Source organism: Nanorana parkeri, unplaced genomic scaffold (assembly GCF_000935625.1).
Source record: "Nanorana parkeri isolate BGI_ZX_2015 unplaced genomic scaffold, ASM93562v1 scaffold34, whole genome shotgun sequence".
In the NCBI taxonomy this organism is placed as follows: domain Eukaryota; kingdom Metazoa; phylum Chordata; class Amphibia; order Anura; family Dicroglossidae; genus Nanorana; species Nanorana parkeri.
In genome coordinates, this window is record NW_017306302.1 from 2,798,003 (window position 1) to 2,821,902 (window position 23,900).

At 44.5% G+C, this 23,900-nt stretch overlaps 2 protein-coding genes across 5 annotated transcripts in view; one reads left to right on the forward strand and one right to left on the reverse strand.

Moving 5' to 3' along the window:
- The window catches only part of TRAPPC13 (trafficking protein particle complex 13), a 40,983-nt gene extending 38,844 nt beyond the window's left edge, over positions 1-2,139 (reverse strand). For all 4 annotated transcript variants that reach the window (XM_018569103.1, XM_018569095.1, XM_018569088.1 and 1 more), the window contains exon 1: positions 2,012-2,139. In XM_018569103.1, the coding sequence (XP_018424605.1) occupies positions 2,012-2,057 (46 nt within the window). In that variant the 5' untranslated portion in view covers positions 2,058-2,139. The remainder of the gene's footprint in view (positions 1-2,011) is intronic.
- On the forward strand, positions 2,056-22,003 carry TRIM23 (tripartite motif containing 23). The gene is made up of 12 exons (XM_018569042.1): positions 2,056-2,231; positions 5,219-5,402; positions 8,366-8,528; positions 9,904-10,025; positions 10,987-11,265; positions 11,678-11,860; positions 14,238-14,453; positions 15,608-15,742; positions 16,542-16,671; positions 17,149-17,259; positions 18,620-18,744; positions 21,388-22,003. The coding sequence occupies exons 1-12, from the start codon at positions 2,056-2,058 to the stop codon at positions 21,565-21,567; spliced, it is 2,004 nt and encodes a 667-aa protein (XP_018424544.1). The 3' UTR covers positions 21,568-22,003.
- Positions 22,004-23,900: the final 1,897 nt, after the last annotated feature.

Below are 23,900 nucleotides of genomic sequence, written 5' to 3' on the forward strand. Positions count from 1 at the left end.
CAGGCTGTAACCGGGTGCCGCAGTGTGTGACAGAGCGGACGCAGATCGCAGCAAACAGCAAGGCGGGGAACAGGTTCATGCGGTGGTGGAGGGGGAACAATAACAATAATGTCAGCTACCTTCTACTCACGTCCCAGCTTCTCTTCAGCACTGCACACAGGAAATAGCAGGGAAGAAAAGTGACAGCAGTGTGGAAGGACCCACATCTCCTGGGGGAAGCGGCGGTGCAGTGAACAGGCTGACAAAAGCCCAGATGCCAGGACGCAATTCCTAGTCGCATTGACGAACTGACCCCTGGGATTTCTCGAGCCCTGTATTTAGGGGTCTAAAACAGACCCCTGATATTTCCCTATTAAAAAAAAAAAAGAGAGAGATTGAGGAATCTGTGTCCTCAATCTCTTTTTCTGCAGCCCCAGCACTGAATGAACAGGAAGCTCTCAGTACAGGGGCTTCCTGTTCATTCATAAATCGAGGAGAAATACTGTGTCCACAATCATGAATTAACAGGAAGTGAATGAGGAGGGTTTGTGGGAGCTCTCCTCACCGCTGGGCACCAGCTGCAGGTGTCTGTGTCCCCCCTGATCCCCGCTGGAAGCAACAGAGATCACAAGGGACACAGAGCTGATGAAACACCAGCTCCCAGTTTAGAGGGGAGAAGCAGGGAATCCAGACCAATTCATTGATAATGAGAATCGCTGACAACGATTCTCATGATCGATTAGTTGCCTCAGCCCTAGATGCAATAAACACACTCCCCGGAATGCATAAAGAATATTGCACACACTCTTCAGATCTCCGTCTTGTGGTAGTGCGACAAATGGTGGAACCTGCGGGAGATTCGGGTCAGTAAAGTGTAAATGAGCCTGTGAGGTGGGGGCGGAGTTTCACAGGCAGATTGGAAACCTACCAAATATCAGTTCCAGAGGAACCTAAAGACAAATTTGCTGCAGAATTGTCTCAAGGATGCAACACAATAATTACATGTACAACACCAGCAACAATGTACTCCAACAGAGAAGATATACTGTACAACGTTCTGTACAATGTCCCACATAAGGATGGCTTACATTTCTTGCACGCCTCAGTGCCAACAATGAACATTTTGCAGGGCTTTGAAGAATTTGGTACAAGGCTTCCGACTACATGCACACCCTCAGAAATGCCTTTATTCAAATCGCCCGAAGGCACCTCACATGTGTAACATACATTTTAAGAGGCACCCAATACACCTAGGCTACATGCTCGTGCTGTGCCCTGAAAAACAGGCATGTTTGGTTTTATACGTGGCGTGTTGTCATACAATGGCAGCCCATAAAGGAATGCACAACATGTGAAAGGCGCAGATACCATATTGTATACGTGTATGCACTACTGCAGCTCATTAGTGTGAACCGGCCCCAAATCCAAGAGGATTACATGAGCAGGCCGGGGCACAGGCTCTATGACATGTCAGTAATGCTGAGTCTAGGGGACACAGGCTCTATGACATGTCAGTAATGCTGAGTCTAGGGGACACATGCTCTATGACATGTCATTAATGCTGAGTCTAAGGGACACATGCTCTATGACATGTCAGTAATGCTGAGTCTAGGGGACACAGGCTCTATGACATGTCAGTAATGCTGAGTCTAGGGGACACAGGCTCTATGACATGTCAGTAATGCTGAGTCTAGGGAACACAGGCTCTATGACGTCAGTAATGCTGAGTCTAGGGGACACCAGCTCTATGACATGTCAGTAATGCTGAGTCTAGGGGACACAGGCTCTATGACATGTCAGTAATGCTGAGTCTAGGGGATACAGGCTCTATGACATGTCATTAATGCTGAGTCTAGGGGACACAGGCTCTATGACATGTCAGTAATGCTGAGTCTAGGGGACACAGGCCTAGCACAGTTATAAGGAAGACGCGTACACACGCCGGACAGAAGAAAACAGAGTAAGTGACTGCCCCCTCATCTCACCCAGAAGTACATAAACCCCCCCAACTCTACTCCCCGTACTCCGGTACCTTTGAGGGCCAATAGGTGTTCCTGCTTAGGCTGGTTCACATCCATGGCGCCCGAACTGTCAGAACCGAAAAGCAAACTCACTACACGGCGCCTACGGGTGGAAGAAGGGACCAAATCTCATCAGATATCGGCGCATGCGCAGAATGTACTCTACTCTTCAACCCTTCGCTCAATGCCATGTAGATCATGTGACACATTCTTTGAGCCTGCTGAGTCAAAGTGCGGCGGGAGTATTGTGTGCTGCTTCGTGTTGTAGAGACCCGGGGTGATAGGGGGGATGATTGAGAGACCAGGAGTGATAGTGGGTCTCTGGGGTGGTAGGGGGGCCCTGGATGATAGGTGGGCCTTGGGTGATGGGAAGTACCTGGGCTGATGGGGGGGCCTGCTGGGGTGATTGTAGGACCTGAGGGGATAGGGAGGGTCTGGGGTGATAGGGGGCCCTTGGGTGATCGGAAGACCTGCTGTGAAAGGGGTAACTGAGGTGATGGGGGGCCTTGGGTGCTAGGAGGACCTGGGGTGATAGGGGGACCTGGGCTGATAGGAGGACTAAGGGCGATAGAGGGCTCGGTATGATAGGGTTTATTTGGGGCAATAGGGGGATTTACGGTGAGAAGGTGATCTGGGGTGGTAGGAGGACCCAGGATTTAGGAGGATCTGCGGTTATAGGGAGACTGGGGTAATAGGGCATTTTGTGGCTGTGGAATTACAAGTCTCAATGTACACTGATAACTTAAGTATTCACTAATATATTTTCAGAGGAAGTTGAAGCGGAGGGTCGTTGGAAAGTATTCTAGTGATGATGATTTTTTGCTCGGGCAAAGTCAGAATATTTATAACTTCCAGCACCTTAAAAAATGTCCATGTCTGTGTTTCCTTCTATGAGGTTGTCTCAGTCCAATCCATATGGAAGAAGGAGATCAGCACATGTTGTGGTTAGCAATTCTGCCTTGCAGCACTGTGGGTCCCTGGTTCAAATCCCAGCCAGGTCACTGTCTGCAAGGAGTTTGCATGTTGTCCCCGTGCTTGTGTGGGTTTCCTCTGGGTACTCTGGTTTCCTCCCACACATCAAAGACATGCTGGTAGGTTAGTTAGCGCCTGTCTAAATCAGCCCTGTATGTAGGCATGTGATATAGGAACTAGGGATGCACCGATACTGATATCGATATCGGTGCTGATTCCGAGTATTTGGGCGAGTACTTCTGGTATCAGGAAGCCAGGCAGTGTGTCATTACACGCTGCCCAACTTCCTGATTGGCCGGGAAGTGACGAGAGAGCATGGATCCGCTTCCCAGCCAATCGGGAAACCGGGCAGCGTGTAATGACGCGCTGCCTGGCTTCCTGATACCGGAAGTACTCGCTCAAATACTCGGAATGGTCGGGAAGCTGACCAATCAGGAAGCTGGTCTCATGAGGTAAGGTTACCTTACCTTAGTATGGGCAGCCTGTCACCCCTGAGGCCTCTCCAGGGAGAACACGGCCTTAGGTATCGGTGCATCCCTAATAGGAACCTTAGATTGTAAGCTCCTTGGGGGCAGGGACTGATGTGAATGTAAAACACTGTGTAAATTGTTGGCGCTATATTAATAGCTGTAATAAATAATATCCAGGAACAGATTTGCGCAGTGTATATCTGTGTGAATGACGTTCGCAGTGTACTACTGCCACTAGATGGAGCTGAGGAGTATAGGAAATTCCAATCCTGTAAGACCGTGTGTAAAAGAATGTAAAAGAAGATTCTGTATACCTGTCTTATAGATCTCCGCTGCGTCATAGATCTGTGGCCGGCCACTGAGATTCCTCCTGCCAGCTCCAATGTCCAACAGCCAGACATATACTACACAGCACAATGGTAACACACAGACCACCAGAAAGCTCAGTGTACAATGTCCCTTTTACAGGTTGGCTTTAGGCCTCGTTCACACCAGATGCAGTGTGTTCCGGGTCACTTTTGTGGGGCAGGAGGAAGTGAATGGCACCGTAGCCACGCCCTCCAGCCTCAATGTGATTGGCCGCACGGGATCGCTAGGCACGTTATGCCTGCGGTCCGATCTGTTCAAAATGCTGCTATTTTGATCGGACCACAGGCATAATGTGCCTTGCGATCCTGTGCGGCCGGATGGCGTGGCTACGGTGCATTCGCTTCAATGGACTGCCACGTCCCCCCCGCCCCACAAAAAAAGTGAGCCGGCCGCAATGCGAGGCAGTGCATTCAGGTCGGAACACACTGCATCTGGGTGAACGAGTCCTAAGTGTCACTGCATGTTACAATCTGTATTATTATTATTATTATACAGGATTTATATAGCGCCAACAGTTTGCACAGCACTTTACAATATTAGGAAGACATTGCAATACAATTCAAGACAAGATGGTAAGGAGGGCCCTGCCTGTGAGGGCTTACAATCTAAAGGCTGTACAATCAACTTTAGATTTATCCAAACCATACTATATAATATGAGGATCTACCTAACCTATCCAATCAGGCAGGCCCTTGCTCTATGTAGTTGTTGGTAGTGCTAAGGCTGATCATAAACTATACAATCTCATTGTACAATTTGCTTTAGATTTAGGAAAATGGCGTAATATGAAGAGATACCTCAACATTTCATTGCATTTGTATCAAATTTGGTTTGCCTTCGCACTGCATAGTTGATGGTAGATCTAAAGGAGATTGTAAAAACATATTATAGTGTATGGTCGCCTTGGAGGAGATTGTGTGGTCAGATTGTAACTTGTGGTGATCTTTACTTTAGCTTGGTCTCCACAGTGACAGGATTGCTTTCAGTATGCTTAAAGCTATAATACAATGTTAGAAAATATGTAAATTGCGGTCCAGATAGATTTAATAAGCCAATTTTAATGAGAAACTTCAGTATTAATTATTTATAATACAGGAAGCTAACTCCAGCCTCCCTTTAGTTTAGATAAAAGACAAGTATGCATGCAGTTTATATCAATGACGTTTTTGTTTTCCCACACTAAACATGGCCGCCGCAGCAGCACTGTGACAGACTGCAGCCTTTTTAGTCTATTGCCGAAGGCTGCCCTAACTACTGGCAAAGCTTGGACGAAATCATTCAAACACTGAGGGGGGAGGGGATGAAGAATTCGGATTATATGCATTATCCGCGTACAGTGAGAAAAATATATTATAGAGAAAAATCTCACCTATTTTTTTTTTTGGATTTGTTCTTTCAATCTCCCAGGCTTGTGGTTACAGTGCAGTGTAATGTCCCAGCAAGGGGTGTAGACACCCCTGCTGACCATAGTGGAGGCCGGCCTGTCAATATGGCTGTCGCTGCAGCTGCTGCTGTAAATAGGCACGGCTCTGCGGGCAGGATGGAGGGGATCAGCAGGCAGAGCCGGACGGGTCCAGGGGGAGCGGTGAAGGTGAGAGGAATGCCCCAGTAGGGGGGACGTGTGTGATCCCAGAGGGTGCGATCTGTTGATCTGTCCTGGAGGGCCCGGAGCACGGGCTACACGTCATCGCGTGAACTTTGTTATAATTCTTGCCTGTTATATCCCTGTGCAGACACACATAACACATTCATGGCTGCTACTGATTCCCAGGGACACCCCCGGCTCTGAAGTCTTGTCCCTGGATTGCAGTGCTGACCGGTTCCAGCAGAAGAATGCTTTGATGTGGGCAGTTCGGTCTGTGAAGCATCAGCAGAGGGTGTTTGTTTTACAGAAAACTGCATGCCACAGTGATCCGCAGTTCAGGACAGGTTTACTTGCGCTTTAATACATATGTGTTAACCTCTTCAGAACCGGCTTGTTATACCCCCTTCCAGTCCAGGCCATTGTTCTGTTTTCAGCGTGGAGATAGTTTGACTGACAAATACTCTATCATGCAACACTGTACCTTCTCCTTTAAGAGGAAGGGGGTGGGCTTAGCAATGTAAACATTGTCATGTGATCTCCATGATTTACAGTGATCACAAGACAGACAGCTGGTCTGATTGGCTCTGTACCTGCAGCCAAAGGTAAACATGGTGGGTCAACAGCTAGCGGTCGGGAGTTCAGTAATGCCAAGTCTGTGATTTTCTGATTTTATCAGGTCCAGCGTTACTGAGCTGCACTGAGGACTGAATGCCTGGCAAGGACATTCCGGCCTCATTGCCAATCCCCCCGACCGTGCCTCCATGAGTGCAACAAGCACAAGCCCGGCTTTACTGCCCAATGTGCCATTCACATGGGCCCTTAGGGAAAGGTTGGGACTTGTATTTAACTTTGGCAGCCTGTCTGTAGATCCGTTCATCTTGTTTGTGTTGACATGCAGCTTTCACTGAATGTAATTTGCTGGTGAGGTTTTTTTCTTCACCGTATTTTGATTTTGGATTGCCCACGTTTGTAACAGCTACACTTTAAAATCCCTCCAAAACATTGCCAACTTTAAGGCAGAACTCTGGACAGAAAATGTATTAACCCTTGGAGTGGGGCTACCCTCACACTGCAAGGGTTATGTGTTCTTTTTCTGTCTAGGTGCTAAAAAAAAAAAAAAAGTTACACTCACCCGACCCTCCAAGCCGGCTTGCTCTTAGACCGGGCCTTCCAGCCTCTCTCCCCCTCCACTGCAGTGGTCTAGGAGTCCTCGAGTCATCATGTTTAATACACAGTGTATAGCAGGGGTGGGGAACCTCCGGCCCTCCATCAAAGTGTCCCCGTCAAATCAAGATTCCCCCTTTCACATCAGGAAAGCCCCTCTTTCACATCAGAAAAGCCCCTCTTTGATAGGAGTCTCCCCTTTTACATCAGAGGTTCCCCTTTTACATCAGTAGCCCCCTTCACATCACGGTCCCACTACCACAAAATTTTGAGGCATCCCTGCGCTCTTGTGTTCCTGGGATTTCTAGGTTTGTGTGATGAAGAGAAAATGTTCCTGAAGGGATTGTTTGTGCAGCTGCTGAAATCTGAACACATACCTTGGACAAGTACTCTATCAGGTGATTTTGGTAATTAATTGCTGTGGGATATCAACACTGGTTAGGGGGGCAGCATTGACCTTGATTATATCTCTGCACCTCATAGCGTCATGGGCTTTCTGCCTAAAGGCTTTTCTGCTTAAAGTGTATTACCACTTTTGCAGTCAGATTTGAGAAATTAACATTTTAAAAACGAAACTGAAATAAAAAAAAAAACGTTGGGCCGAAACCGAAAAATGATTTTTTTTTTTCTATCTTTTTTTTTAAATTTTGTTTAAAAAAATGTATATTTTTATGAATTTTTTTCATTTTTTTTTTAAATTATTTTTATTTATTTCTAGTAAATATTTCTATTATATACTTTACTTTTAGGTGCTACGGGGAAATATTAGGGGTCTAAACAGACCCCTGATATTTCCCTTTTAAAATAGAAAAAGAGATTGAGGTCTCTGTGTCCTCAATCTCTTTTTATGCAGCCCCTGTTATCAATGAACAGGAATCCTTTATGAGTGTTCCTGTTCATTCATAACATGAGGACAGAGTGTGTTTACTATAGCCACAATCATGAATGAACAAGAGGTGATGTAGATCCTTTCCCATTCATTCATAATAGAGGATATAGTCAACATGCCATGTCCTCAATTATTTACAAACATTCAGCGATCACTGATCACTGACTGCTTGTACTCGCTCTGCATCCTGACAGCTGTCACAGGAGGCTCGGCGGTGGGGGAGGAGAGTTGATCTGACAGCTGACTCCTCACCCCCGGCCGGCCTCCTGTGACAGCACTGGCTGTCCCTGCCCACACTGCCGCTCTCCTGATCTGTGACAGGAGGCTGAGCGGTGTGGGAGGAGAGACGCCGGTCGCTCATAGCGTTCTCCTCCTCCCGCAGCGCTCGGCCGCCTGTGACAGTTTCTCTCCTCCCCGCTGGGACACAGAGCAGCTCCCAAGCGGGGAGGAGAGAATACAGGGATGCACTGATATTTCGGCCAGAATATGGCACTTTCGGCACTTTGCCAAAAGTGCAATTTTCGGCTGATATGTTTCGGCGGCCGATATATCGGTGCATTACTAGTTGAGAGCTGAAATAAACACACTGGCAACATTGACAGTTGGCATTCCTTGAAAGTAACAGTTTTGGGGGCAGTTAAATTGGTGGGTAAAGTTCCTCTTTTTCGTGAGTTTGCCTGGTTTTAAATGGAGAAGTTCATTGCAGTAATGTGAATCTTTTTTTTCTTTTAAGTCATGCAAAAGATTGCACAGTCCACCAACATCTGAAAAGTCTACCATTGGTTTCCCTGTTGTCTTTTTAGGACACTGGTTTCATTTTCCATCTTTGTCCAGATTTACTCGTCTTCCACGTACCACATAGGAATTTCTAGGTCCTCCTGGCGCTGATAAAAATGTTGTTATCTGTCATGTGTAGGTCCTGGAATGTGGCGTCTGTGAAGATGTGTTCACTCTACAAGGGGACAAAGTTCCACGATTGTTGCTGTGTGGCCATACCGTCTGCCACGACTGCTTGACCCGCCTCCCTCTGCACGGGAGAGCGATACGCTGCCCATTCGACCGGCAGGTCACTGAACTAGGTAATCTTTCTCTATATAATGTTTACACAGACTCCAGAATACACATAGAATGGGTTTTTTTTTGTACGGTAACCCATAAAATGTACTCTACACAAAATAAAACATTGCTTTTTATTTATTACATAACGTTTACATAAATTATCATTATTTTCTATATAATTCTATAAATTATCATGTAAAACTGGGCGTACATGGATTGGGGCCATTTCCTGCTGAATCGGGCGGGTGGAAAATTGTTAGCCGAAGAGTGACTGCAGTCACTGTTCTGGTATTCTGACAGCCACAGGAGCCAGCTGTCAAAGTACAATAGTCGGCAGTGGCGATTCCTTCAACTGCAATGTTTAGTGGAGCCGGGAAATTGAAAGAAAGAGAATACAATATTTGAGGCTGCAATGCACTGGGTAAATGAGAGCTTCAAAGCATATATTTGCTGGAGGTGTATTCCTACATCCTGGTGATAGTGCTGAAGGGAGGTCCGCCTTGACAAAAATAATCTGTCCCTATAGTGAGAAATGATGCAGACATTCTATTATTGGATATGCAGTCCTCTACCATGAATGAAACCCCCAGTGCACTCTACCTGACTACAATTCTGGAGACTCCTTCAGCTCTGTGCAGACTTCTGCAAGAAGCAGGAAACAAAGTCACTGGGAAATCCAATCTACAAGCTGAGCATTATTACCATGTCTGTAAAAAATAAGTCAAAGCAACTAGACTTGCTAGATGTTTCGCTGGTCATCTGACTAGCTTTCTCAAGTCAAAATTTGAGAAAGCTAGTCGGATGACCAGCGAAATGTCTTTAAGAAAAATACAGCAATTCCAGTTCCTTTTGATTTATTTTTACAGATATACCTGACCTGGATGAATGAGAACCTTCTCAGACTTTATCACCATGGTGTGACGTTTGAACTGTTGGCATTTAAAAAAACACTTCAGTACCAATGTACGTAAATACACATCCAATACTGAAGTAGATAATAAGTTGGGCATTCTACTCTGTTTTGTGCACTGAAATGTATTTTAGTGTATATTTCCTACAAATATTGATTTGAAATATTTGTGCATATATCTTGCAACATACAATATTTGTAACTAGCCAGACAATGTATAATTGTTTGGGGGTTTTAAACCGTTTCCTAGCCAAAAATCCAGCTTTATCATGTGTGCTCAAAAAATGCTCCGGTAGTTAAGTGGTTAAAAAACAAAGATGATGTGAGGAAGTCGTTTTTTAAATCCTAAAATGTCAAAGTGTTGTCTGTAACAATTTTGGTGTATCAGATTTTAAATGGGCTGTAATACATTTGTTGTGTTTTCATTAAGTAATTATTTTGTTAGTGTTGGACCTTCTGCTGAATTCTTGTTTTATTATGAACAGGGGACTCCGGTGTGTGGGGCCTAAAGAAAAACTTTGCTTTATTGGAACTTCTTGAACGGCTACAGAATGGGGCTAGTGGTCAGTGCAGTTCTTCAGAGGAGTCTATAGGAGGCTCTGGAGAGGTACGCTGCTTTCAGATGTGTGTGTGATTGTGAGAGTTCGCTCCAAACAGTAGTGCATTAAGGACGCATCCACTCGCAGAAATCTTCATTTCAGGGCTTCCTTGCCCACTTTTATTAAATGAAAGTTCACAAACAAAGCATTTACCCTCGCAGGGGTTCCTTAGCATCCCTTGGCAGCACCTGCCCATCCAGCCTCCTAGCTTTGCATTTGCAGCACTGCTGCTCCGGCCTCAGACCTCGGGCCACTGTCTGTTCCTCCAGACAGTCTCAGTCATGCGCTAACCTGCACAAAGGTTTTTCCAACCTGCAGCACCCTGCTGCACTTGACTCCACTCTGACTCCCGGGTGGAGCTTTCCTGTCTCCCAGGTGGCGCCATGAACCCTTCCCAACACCTTTTTTGTTTTAAAGGCTGTGCACACCTGAGCCATCAGCATGCGCTGGCCACTCATATTCTGGACACAGGAATGGAGATAACACAGTGCATGGCTATGCATTGTCCCAATCCAAAAGTGATATTTCAGTTATAGAGACAACTTGGTGGGCTAAGTCAGCCCCAAAATGTCTTGGAAACCCCATCTGTGAAATCTCCTTGCTAGAATTCCCAATCTGTTCCTGCTCCTGTGGTAGTTTTTGATGTTCCCTCCCAGCTTTGTGTGCTCCATCCAACCCATTAGTGGTGTTCCCCATAACCATAAAGGCCACAACAGAGGTGCATTCAGAGGAACTTCAGGGCAGAGATCCAACTGATAGTCCCTGAGAAAATAAAATGTCTGGTGGTTTAACTGTCTAGCATCTACTGAAAACTAAAATATCAATTTCAAATGTATTGACCCTTTCAAATTACATTATTTAGAATGCATGATGGGTATGCAGAAACACAAAATGCATAGCACCCAGATTTTTCAAGCCCTGGACCATTGTCTTGATCATATTTAGAGATGACTTGTGTATTTTTTGCAGAGTATAGTCCGCTGTGATGAAGATGAAGCCCATGTAGCTTCAGTATACTGCACTGTATGCGCCACTCACCTGTGTGCAGACTGCTCCCTGCACACCCATTCCACAAAGACCCTGGCTAAACACCGGCGTGTCCCTTTAGCTGACAAACCGTACGAGAAAACCCTGTGCTCCCAACACCAAGTCCACGCCATTGAGTTTGTGTGCTTAGAAGATGGCTGCCAGCCCAGCCCACTGATGTGCTGTGTGTGCAAGGAGTATGGGAAACACCAAGGACACAAGGTAATATGATCACTCCTCCTAGAAAGAATACACACTTCTGTCCCATTCTTAGAATGCTGGTTCATTGACATTAGAACTGAACAGAAAATTCCCAGCCAACCCAAAAAGTGACCATTAAACCCCTGTCTGAGTTATTGTAAAATTGGCAAGGTAAATCAAAGGAAATTGTGATGTTCCTCGGCTCCCTCTAGTAGCAGGAATGCCATACAAATGGCATTCACCCAGTGTATGGATAGGTTTAAGTTTTATAAATCATCCCCTAAGTGTTAAAAGCTCCTATTTGGGGAAAGGTTAAGTGTTTTCCCCACTTACATGCATGGATGTTTACCTACTCTATTGGGTTTCTGCCTGACCACTGTTTGATGTCTGTTTAGATCATTGCTTAACAGATCTTTTCATTAATTCCCTATAGCATGATGTACTCGAGTCAGAAGCCAGCCAGATTCGTGCCTCCATCTTAGATATGGCGCATTGTATACGGAGTTTCACTGAGGAGATCTCAGAATATTCCCGGAAGCTGACGGGCATCGTTCAACAGATTGAAGGTGGCGAGCAGATTGTGGAAGATGGCATTGGAATGGCACACACTGAACATGTAAATATGAACATGAATACTATGGGCACATTTATCAAGCAAATTAGTGACACAGCTAGATGCATATCGGGCAGCCTGTCGCGTAGCAAAGACTCTGCGACAGGTTTACTGTGTATTTGTAACCTGTGTGTCCTGGGCAGCCGACTGTGATCGATCTGCAAGGTCTGGGACAGATTACGGAGGAAGAGACAGGTTTTCTGCTCTAAACAGAAGCATAATTAAGAAGTGATCGGGGTCAGGTTTTATTCTGTTGCAGTGCGACTTTAGAGCAGCCAAAGGGGGGATTTATGACTTAAGCTGTAACCTTGTATTAAATCTGTTGCACAATCTGTGTCACTGCCCATGCTTAGCATTGCCTTGCTGTGTGACAGAATTGATGAATGTCCCCCATAGTACATAAAATACATTGGGGGGCATTCATACAATCTTTTCACTTGGCAAGGCAGTGCTAAACGGGAGCAGTGAGACAGATTGTGCGACAGATTTACTACAAGTTACAATTCATGTATGATTTACTACAAGGTTATAGAATTCCTCCCTCAGCTGCTTTAAAGAAGCACTATGACAGAATAAAACCTGACTATGGCTATTTCTTTATCTGTCTGTTTAGAGTGTTGCATCTTCAGTAATAAATCTGTCTAAGAACTTTGCAAACTGTCGCACTTGGCTACCCAGGAATAGAGACGCAGGGGACTGTAAACCTGTCGCAGAGACTTTTCTGAATGACAGGCAACCTGATTTGCCTAGAGGGACTTGTGGATAGATTTTGCGAAGGAGTGTTGGTACTTGATACTAATAAGATAGTAGTTTAAAAACCTGTTCATGAAACCAGTTAGTATAGGTGGATTTATGTGAAAATAAATTGCTCTGGCAATTTGAGTGGTTAATGGTATTTTTAGTTTGGATTCCCATTTCTGTATGTAAGGGGGCCATAGCCTTCTGTAGTGGTAGTGAGAAAAGTAAGTGGGATGCTGGAGAATGATCCCAACAGAGGTCCTTAAATCTAGTGCTAGGTCTAGTGAGTAGAGCATACGCTGGTATAGAAGGGCCGAAGTTGATATGCAGCCCTGACATCAGGGGGTGGAGTGATCAGATTTTGGATACACCCACTATATTTAAAGGAGAACTATGAGGTGAGTGCTTTTCACTCACCTCATAGTTCTAGCCGACCTGTGACAATGCTACAGCTCGCGGTATACTGAGCCTAGGGTGACGGGAGGACGCTAGTTTGTGTCCTCCCGTTACCCTAAGGAGAACTATGGGGAAAAGCCTTAACCCCATAGTTCTCCTTTTTTAAAGCCCAGCTCCAGGCAAATTCATTTTTTGTCTGTGAATTGTGTATAATTAATCTTGCTCAATGAACTTCCTTGTAATCACTTCTTCCTCACACATTCTTCTCAGTCAAGGTGCAAGTTTCTTGTTTTTGGTGCCCTTATTTCCTTCCCTGGGGACCTGCCAAATTTGTCTTCCCTGTGTAGTTTTTCTTCCTCACACATCCTGCGCTCGTCTCAATCAAAGTGTAAGTTTCTTGTGTTTGATGCCCTTATTTTCTGCCCTGGGGACATGACAATTTTTTTTTTCTTCTAATTTCATTGGGTGACTGGTCCCGTCCGTCCACTTGAGGATAGAGTGGGAAGTAATGTGCTAAAGCCACTCCCTTCATCACTCGCTTTCCATGGACCCGTGGGAAATGTAGTTTACATTGTAATCAGAATCCCAGTTGTAAGTGCCGTGCACCACCTTGTTTTATCCTCCCACCAACGCATGGGGTGTACTCGGCTCAGATTGATTATGTCACCAGAATAACATACTGATATTCTACTAAAGTGGGTGTCCGATGATGAAATAAATACAGCAACCTTTCTTGGCATATATTCAGGGAACTGGGAAAAGATCTAACCGAGATCCAGGATTTGGGCTTTAAGCGTTTCCCAAAACAATTGCATGCTTCTAGTGATAACTGTCACAGTTGCCATTATGCTTATGTCGGCTCTCAACCGGTCTTTTAAAACCCTCAAATGACTGTGTCCTAGCTGATCACATATGCTGCTTGCCAACTGCAGATCTAAATCGAGGCTAAGATGGCACCGTCTTGAGCTGTAAGGGATGAGATGGTGTCGTTCCACTTTAAGATGACAGCAATGTTTTATACACTACAGGACTGAATTGGCACTTTGCCAGATATTTAGCTTAGTGCAAGTTAGTGGATTGTTCATTATGGATCTGTTTGCTCAGTATCATCACCTGTTATACAGTCTACATTTTGGTTGGTCCTCGTGTAAAGAAATTTTGGTCCCAGCACTCTCACATCCTCATAGTCCTTGGACTATACATGCATGGGTCTAATTCTTTTCCTTCTATCACGGTCATCTTCTAGGTCCCGGGGACAGCAGAAAATGCCCGCTCTTGTGTCCGAGCCTATTTTTCTGATTTACATGAAACACTCTGCCGTCAGGAGGAAATGGCACTCAGCGTTGTGGATGCACATGTGAGAGAGCAGCTCATCTGGCTGAGGCAGCAACAAGAAAACATGACCATCCTATTGTCTGAGGTGTCCACTGCTTGTCTGCATTGTGAGAAGGCTCTGCAGCAGGTAAACACTGCCATTGTGTCTGGTACTTAGCCAATTATTATTATACAGGATTTATATAGCGCCAACAATTTGCGCAGTGCTTTACAATATTAGGAAGACATTACAATACAATTCGTGAGGGCTTACAATCTAAAAGGGAGGGGCAAGTGATACATGAGGAGGTAGCTGTGAGGGAATGAATTGTATGAGAACGTGATGGTTCAGTGGTTAGGTTGAGGTGTGATAGGCTTCCCTGAAGAGATGAGTCTTAAGGGATTGCCTAAAGGCAGTCAGAGTGGGAGATAGACGGACAGGTTGGGGTAAAGAGTTCCAGAGGATGGGAGAGACTCTAGTGAAGTCCTGGAGGCGAGCATGGGAGGAGTTGACGAGGAAGCTGGAAAGCAGGAGGTCTTTTGAAGAGCGGAGGGGGCGGTTAGGGTGATACTTAGAGACAAGGTTGGAGATATAGCCGGGGGCGGAGTTGTGGATGGCTTTGTAAGTGGTTGTTAATATTTTGAATTTTATACTTTGGGCTATTGGAAGCCAGTGTAGGGATTGACAGAGGAGGGTTGCAGACACTAAGCGGTTGGTTAGGTGAATGAGTCCAGCAGCTGCATTCATGATGGACAGTTAAACTAGTTCATCACAGACTGGCTACTTTAAACTAAAATTAAAAAGATAACTTTTTTTCCCCCCAGGAACCAGGGATATAGTTCTTAGTAGACAATGGTAAATCATGTTCCCATTTAGACATAGGAGGGATTGGGTGAGACTTATGACTGTGAGGTAGCAGGGATGGTTATGGTGGGGGAGAGGGTGGGTGAGGTGGCAGTGGGGATCAGTGACGAGGTAATGAGATGGAAAAAGAAAGTGGATGGGATCAGGGTTATTAAATGGTGATCTGAGTGGAGGCAGAAGGATTGGTGACAGTGACATAAGTAACGGAAAACTTCAAGAAAGTCATTATGATCCAATTTCCTGGGATAAAACATTGTTCATTGCAATTATTACAGTAATATGCGGTACTAAAGAACTAAAATAATATGATGATGATGATCATCATCTTACATTTGAGTTCATACCTGAAAAGATGTCCTCAATCAATATTCACCATCCTGAGCACCGGGGACCCTTGTTTCTCTGTCTGTGTAACTGGAACATGTTCTTTCACATAGGATGACTGCAGAGTGGTTCTGGCCAAGCAGGAGATCACCCGACTATTAGAGACTCTTCAGAAACAACAGCAGCAGTTTACTGAGCTGGCAGATCACATCCAGCTGGATGCCAGTATTCCTGTTACATTTACAAAGGTAATTATGGAAATCATACTTCTGTCTGACAACCTTGTGTAGGTCACTGGTGATTTCTCAAATGAGAAAGTACAATATATGTGGCATATCTGCTTCAAGCTCCACATTGGGCACTCCAGGACTGGAGGCTCATCAGTCAATTAGTTGTGTACAGATACCTCTTAGTGCCTGTTTTTAAAGGTTTACGTTGGTGACCGTTTTGCTTTAAGATGTGGTCTAGAAGGTTCCTCTCCTATGTACGCCATCTTGTTTTCATTTTTTAACCCCAAATCAAATGTTGCTGAATATCACTAGGGCCACATTTAACTCCCCACCCCATTGTAGTCCACTGGATAGTCTTGGTAGGCAAAATCGGACATATTAGCCACACAAGACATGGAGAAGCTAAAAGACAGTCTGCCTAAAACCAATAACTAGAAGATTAGACAAACTGTTACCCTAGTCTGGGTGTATAGACCTGAGGTGGATGAACTATATTTACATCTACACTATTCAATCAACAAAAATGCAGAATAAGCCACAATAAGAACTCCGCTGCATTGCACTGGCAGTCAGGATATCAAACTGGACTTTCTATTATACACTGGAAGTCCAAAATATGACTTGTTAGTGGATGTGTTCCACCGCTGGGAGCCCTGGCACTCTGGGTTACAGCCAATTTAGGTCTTACCGAAAATCACCACACACACACACACACACACACACCTTGGTGATGATGTCTGTTTAAGGTTGACATGTATTTATTTTAAGCACAAAGACTGAAATGTGTATTTTATTCCCTCTTTGTTTTTTTTATTAGGATAATAGAGTTCACATTGGTCCAAAAATGGAAATTCGAGTTGTGACTCTGGGACTTGATGGAGCAGGAAAAACAACAATTTTATTTAAGTTAAAGCAAGATGAATTCATGCAACCAATTCCAACAATTGGTGAGTGCCATTTATAGGGTCAGTCCACCCAAAACAGATATTTTAGTGTTCGGAAGGTGAGATGAACCCCCCATGTACACACAAATGCTGCGGCCATCACAAAGGGGTCTCAATCCTTCTTGCTCGGTAACCTTAACCAGCTTTTTGTTGGACTTATTGATGACCTCTAGATGCTGGTCTGATATCAGCATTTTACTATGTGGTAAGATTAATGAATGCTACAATATATTCCTCTTTGATCTATGCAATGGTCATTCTGGGTCCTATGTATCTAAACTGTCTGTATTGCCCTATGGAAACCAGTCAAATCCTTCCATTTTTGGGGCCAAAATTGATTGCTTGAGAATTCTTATGTCCACCCTTCAGATAAATGAGGGCATGTGGGTTTTGCAGTTGCTGTGGCAAAAATGTAGTTTTTTTTTAAGATCCTTTTATGTCCAAATATAATTTCGTCTTTCTTGTTTATTACTTCTGAAGGTTTTAATGTTGAAACTGTTGAATATAAAAACTTGAAGTTTACCATTTGGGATGTTGGAGGCAAACACAAGCTGAGACCTCTGTGGAAGCATTATTATCTTAATACTCAAGGTAAGTGTACAATGTACAATGTGTCTTCTATGGGGATGGAAATTCACCCTGAACCTTGTAACCCCATAAGTGAAATAGTGCTTAGAGATTCCCTATCTTCAAGCCCAAAGATTGAAGTTGAAAAAGCATTACATGGCATAGATTTCTTTGCTGTTGCTCCTTATCAGCTGCCATGTTAGGTAAAAGAAGGCTACCAATGACGGGTATAAGATTTCTTATTCATTAGGGCTCATTTACATGGACATGCACAGCCATACTGCGTTCAAGGGCGTGCACCCATACCTGTACTGATGAGCAAGTCTGGGTGGGTGTCGGGGCGTCCCGAGGCCGGGTGTCACCCCGCCGTGACGTCATTGCGCATGCACTGTAATCTCATTGACTCTGATTGATTGTCCATCTTGGTGATGGACGCCGGCAGAGAGGAGGGGGACATTCACCCGGTGGGATGAGGTATGCCGTCCGGTCCCCTCCTCTCTCCTGACACTGTCCAATGGTGTCACACGGGTGCGGGACTTACCCCCCTTGTGATGCCACTGGTGGGTGTGCAGCCGTGTCCTCTCATTGAGTGTTACAGACGGCTGCAAGCAGATATACACACATACTGTCCTTCCGGGGCGCTGGTTTCTGTGTGCTGTTTGGCTAGGCTCATCCATGTGAATGGAAAGGTGAGATTTGCACATCATATCTGCCACCCATACTGCTGCATCTCTTTGAGTTTTTTTGCATGCAGTCTTCACTGAAGGTGACCTGATTTTTATGGGTCTGTTCTAAGGGATGGCTGGACAGAAAGTTTTGGAAAATATTGCTCCCTCCTATACCATCTCCGTTTTAATGCTTACCTGTTTGAGTGCACTATATAAGCTATTATTGCTGATCTCTCCTACTGAAAATGCTAGTTTCATGGAACAAATACAAGGATAGGAAAATCTGGCTTTTCAAAAGGTCAACAATATAAGAATGACAGTAGTGCCTTAAAAGAAACCTGCTAAGAGAAATATGTGGGTCGCCACTGCTGACCTCTCCCTCCTAGTTGTATACTAGTTGTCTTGTTGATCCTTTGACTAGTCGCTGACCAGGAACATGTATGCAGATCAGAAGTTGTAACATCACTGGCTGCATGATTGTGCCAGGACTTAGTACCGAAGCCAGTGCTAGCCAAGCAACTAGCATTGTCAAATTACGTTTTGGAATTTCTGGCAACTCGTGTATATTTATCCATAAATGTTTTATTAAAACAATTTACACAATCTGTATAGGATCCCTAATAAACCAGCTACATCATTCATTGATTCCAGGGAAGGGTTCATGGCTATGATTGGGGGAGACTGCAGCAACTTATTCTGCTTTTCATTTCCTCTAGCTGTCATATTTGTAATAGACAGCAGCCACCGTGACCGTATCACCGAGGCCCACAGTGAACTTGCAAAGCTGCTTACAGAGAAGGAACTGCGTGATGCACTGCTATTAATATTTGCCAATAAACAGGTAATGTGACCCTAAGGGGCTGATCCTTTTTTTTTTTTTTTCCTCTCTTTTTGCTTAGCTATTTGTTCAGCATTTACATTTGTTCTGTGAGTTAACAAGCTGTTGTGAGAATAGGCCAAAATTGAATGTTGTTAGGCTATTTTCTGTTCTGATCGAATGTTCTTCAAATATTATGGGCAGTAGTAACAATGGGATCATTCAAAAAGAACATAGTTAATTAGGAAAATACCTTTTTATTATGGCAGCTAGATGGACCTGAGGATCATAGGAAATGCATACATCTTAGTAACAAGAGATGCAATGTAACAATTCTTCAGAACATTGGAGTGAATTGGCAAATGTAATCATTGCTACTACAGGGATCCAGAGCTGCCGGCATTGCCTCAGCACTCTGGATTCAAAGATTCACTTTGTGAGTAGGCTGGTTGGGCCGAGCACTGGGAGCTACTTCAATTACACTGGGCACCTTTTGGTTTTAACTGTGGAAGGGGTTAAAGGAGAACTATGAGATGAGTGTTTTTCACTCACCTCATAGTTCTAGCCGACCTGTGACAATGAGACTGTCACAGGTCGGCTCAGTAGATTGGGAAGTGAGCGAACACATACCGGCGTTCGCTCACCTCTCGATCTGTCACGGTTCTCTGCCGTGACAGGGGAGGGGCTGGATTCCCCCCCTCCCAGCTCTAGATAGGCAGAGCCAGCTGTCAGTCACGCAGCTGGGCGGATCCCGGCACAATTGTCGGGATCCGCTTCAGCTGCGGCGTCACAGTAGCTCGCGGTATACTGAGCCTAGGGTGACGGGAGGACGCTAGTTTGTGTCCTCCTGTTACCCTAAGAGAACTATGGGGAAAAGCCTTAACCCCATAGTTCTCCTTTTTAACGCTATGGGACTCAGCAATTTATGGACCAAACCGATAAGTGGTTGGAAGCTTTCTTTAGAACGCTTACTAGCATGTCCTGCCCTTTACTCCATCCTGGTTGTGAGTTTACTTTGTCAAACTGGCCAAAATCGCTTAAAAGAGGAGGGTTCCCTCCCCTCCATGTTCAAAATCATGTTTTAGTTACCACTTTGCTACAAAACTGAGCATGCAGGTATTACTAGGGGGTTATCCAGGGCCTACATTTTTTTTTTCTCCTGTAGGCGGCAGTATAACCCAAAGGTTAACAACTTCCCATTGTTTTCAGTGAACTGCAAAAAAAGGTTTTTATGGTGAGGGCAAAAATCCTCCTATTTCTAAGGTTGGTTAAATCTTAGGAGCACTGTAGTCATTATGGCTACAACAAATTACCACTGGTATCTAACCTATTTGAGCTTTTTTTAACCACTTGCTGCCCAGAGCAATTTCTTACATTTGCACACACATGATAAAATCTGAATTTTCGGCTAGATTACAGCTTCAGACCCCCAAACAATGATATATTTTCTGAAAGCAGAGGCCCTGTAGAATAAAAAAGATGCTGCAATTTTTTATGTCGCACTTTATTTGCGCAAATGTTTATTAAACCAGTATTTTTAGGATAAAATGCACTAAAATGAGATTTAGTGCACAGAAACAGACTATAATGCCCAATTATTTGGTAGAATATAAAAGATGGGGACATGTTGGGTAAATAGATACCGAACATGTCAAGCCTTAAAATTGCGTGCGCTTGTGAAACCGCAAAAAACTACAATAACCAAAATTTCCCGTAGGCGATTTAAATGCTTTTAGTGCTAACAGTGATTGATGGCCCTAGAATTATTGCTCTCACTCTGACGCTCGCAACGATACATAACATGTGTGGTGCAATTTTCGTTTTTGCACGTAGGTGCATCCGACATGTATTTGCATTGTATGTGGGGGGCCAGGGACTTTAAAACATTTTTTTTTTTGCATTTTTAATTGTGTTTTATCTCTTACTTACATTTTTTTACAATTTCTATTTTTTTTACACTCCGTTTTATTGCTATCGCATTGGGGGCTAACAATCCCCCTATGTAATAGCAAATATGATGTGACAGGTCCTCTTTATGGAGACATCAGGGGTCTTTCAAACCCCTAATATCACCTAGGGACCCCAAAGAAGCTAATAAAGCAGAGATCTGCTTCTTCTGGCTCTAGGAGCCGGAGAATGTGCCCAGTGACACCAGAAGTGATGTAATGCACATCCCTTCCGGGTCCAGTAATCGAAGTAGAGATCAGTGGCTAGAAGCCGCTAAACTCTCCTCTCCTCTGATCCATCAGGGGAGACCCACCGTGGCAGTCCCGGGCTCACACGGGGTACAGTAGCGGCCAGGAAACTGGCGTGCGGGGGTGACACGCGCTGCAGCACAGTACAAGCAATCTGGCGCCTGTACAGGCAGCGGATCACTTGTATTTAAACAGCAATCTCCGGCTGTTTAAATCGGTACCAAGAACATGGCTACAGAAGCAGCCGTGTTCCTGGTATAACCACTTCCAGCGGAGGACGTACATTTACGTGAATCCGCTGGAAGTGGTTAACGCAGCCAATGGTTTCATGACTGTTGAAATGTGGTTGCTAAGTGCAGCACAGGCCGATCACATTTTAAGAGGCCTTCCTTATTGCAAGTACAAATAATGACTGAATAACGTGTATTTATTACCTCCTGGGTGTGCCAATCATTCTACTTTGTTTTTACAGGATGTTGCAGGTGCCCTTTCCGTGGAAGAAATGACAGAGCTACTGAGCCTTCACAAACTGTGTTGTGGCCGCAGCTGGTATATCCAGGGCTGCGATGCCCGCAGTGGTATGGGGTTGTATGATGGCCTTGACTGGCTCTCCAGGCAGTTGGTAGCAGCTGGGGTGCTGGATGTCGCCTAAATATCAGCATTTGCCGTCAAGTCCCAATTGTCTGACTTTCTAAATGTATCTGTTACATAGAGATTGTTGGGTCATTTCAGTGGCTAATGTCACATGGGCAATATGTGTGGCCTGATATTTTAGCCTGAGGAGCCTGGTGAATATACATTGCATTGTGCTGGGCATAAGAAGCAGGCCAAGGTAAAGGTCCTTGATACAGCAGCAACAGTACATGTTAGAAATGCTGCAGGCAGCTTTTGTTGGGTGTAGCAGTACTTATGTGACATGAGCCTGGAAAACCACTTCTTACATGGGCGGGCAAATGGAATGCATAGGCTTTAAGCTCCTGTAGTTAAAATATGCAGGTGAGCAAATGCACTGTATGACATTTGTCTAAGCCTTCACTTTATCTACCATAAATAAGCTTCTGAAAGAGAACCAGTCAGAACTGTTTTTATGCAAGAATCTGAATATGCAGTTTTAAATTAGTATTGTGTAGTCTTATATTTCTATTTGCGCCTTGTAGGTTTACTAACTCTAATGGTGCCCAGGGGTCAGAGGTCATTTGAAGCCTGACCGTTGCTGCCTGACCTAACACACAGTGACTTTCAGGTATCTAATGGCCTCTGTCCTACTGACAGAGTTGATCTGTGCAGCTGCCCAAGGGTCAGAGGTCACCTGAAGTCTGACAATTGCTGCCTGATGTAACACACTGCAGCTTTCAGGCTTCTGATGACCTCTGACCTTCTGACAGAATTGATATGTGCAGCTGCCCAGGAGTCACCTAAAACCTGACAGTTGCTGCCTGACCTAACACACTGCAGGTTTCTGGTGACCTCTGTCCTTCTGACGGAGTTGATGTGTGCCGCTACCCAGGGTCAGAGGTCACCAGAAGCTTGACGGTTCTTTCCTGATCTAACACACTACAGCTTTTAGGTTTCTGGTGACCTCTGTCCTTCTGACCGAGTTGATGTGTGCAGCTGCCCAGGGCCTGACAGTTGATGCCTAACCTAGCACACTGCGACTTTCAGGTTTCTGGTGACCTCTGTCCTTCTGACAGTTGATATGTGCAGCTGCCCAGGGGTCACCTAAAGCCTGACAGTTGATGCCTAACCTAACACACTGTAGCTGTCAGGCGTCGGGTAACCTCCTGAACTTATAACCAAGGTTATGTGTGCATCTAAGACAGAATAAGCCGAAGTAAGTAAGGCTAAATAACAGAGACGATACAAATCCTTTAAAAGGTTATACTAATTCGACTGACCATTCAGAATCTTGCACGAGCCCTGGTTCTCTTTTTAATATCATTTTTAGATAGCTAGTAGAAAAGATTGCTGCGATTCATGGTAATATCTGACTGTGAAGATTACTGTGCTAATGCTAGTAGCTCATTCTTATTATAACAGTCTAATGTTTACACTACAGTCACAGTATTAATTTATTTCATTCATAATCCGAGCCCCAAACAGCCTTAAAGTGTGGCCTGTGCAAAGGGGAAAGTAGCTGTTTTGTGGGCTGAACAATATATAATGTATGTGATTGTTTCACACAGCATACTGGGGGCAGAGCTGGGGGGGGAGGGGGGCCCTAAAAATAAATCTTCTCATGAATACAATTTACAATACAAGGCTGGCATCTGAACAGCACCTCCAGTTTTCCTTGCCTCCATTGTGTTGTTTACATATAGCGACTAGGCATCATTCTCATGACTGTACAAAACACGTTTGCTTACGCAGTGAGCCAACAACTGGCGCACTTTAAAAACGGGCTAGAATTTAACCCGTCACATCTAGAGGAACGTTTTGGATCAAGCATTGCTGGACACTTTCTGGACAGTGCATGTGAAACATTTAATCTGAGTGTCCCTTCAGTACAAGGGGTTTATGTTCTCTGCGCACTGCTGCCAGTAGTAAACCGTGTATAAAATCAAGGTTTGCTTTTTGTTAGTGGTGTAGTAAAAATGTAATGTTACAGTATGTTGTTGCTTTATCACATAAGAATGCAAGTGGGCCGTTCGACTTATTACTTAGTCGAGGCTCCATGTTTGGCTTCTGTGTTCTGTGTGTTTTTCAGCTGCACAGCATTGGTAAAATAGCTAGTCAGTGTTAATGAATACTTTCTCTGATTCTTGATGGTGTATTTATCAAGCATTGATTATGTTTTACTATCCTAGGAGCAAACAAGCAGCGTAATAATCTTAAAACGCCAATCATGCAGTCACGTATTGGATGTAATCCGCTTTATGGAGACTTCTTCACCTCTCGTGGTGCTTACTGTTGCTATCATCCTTGGCACCACACATGACAACCTTTTGAAACAAACAAAAACAAAAAAATTCCTGTACCACAAAGGTA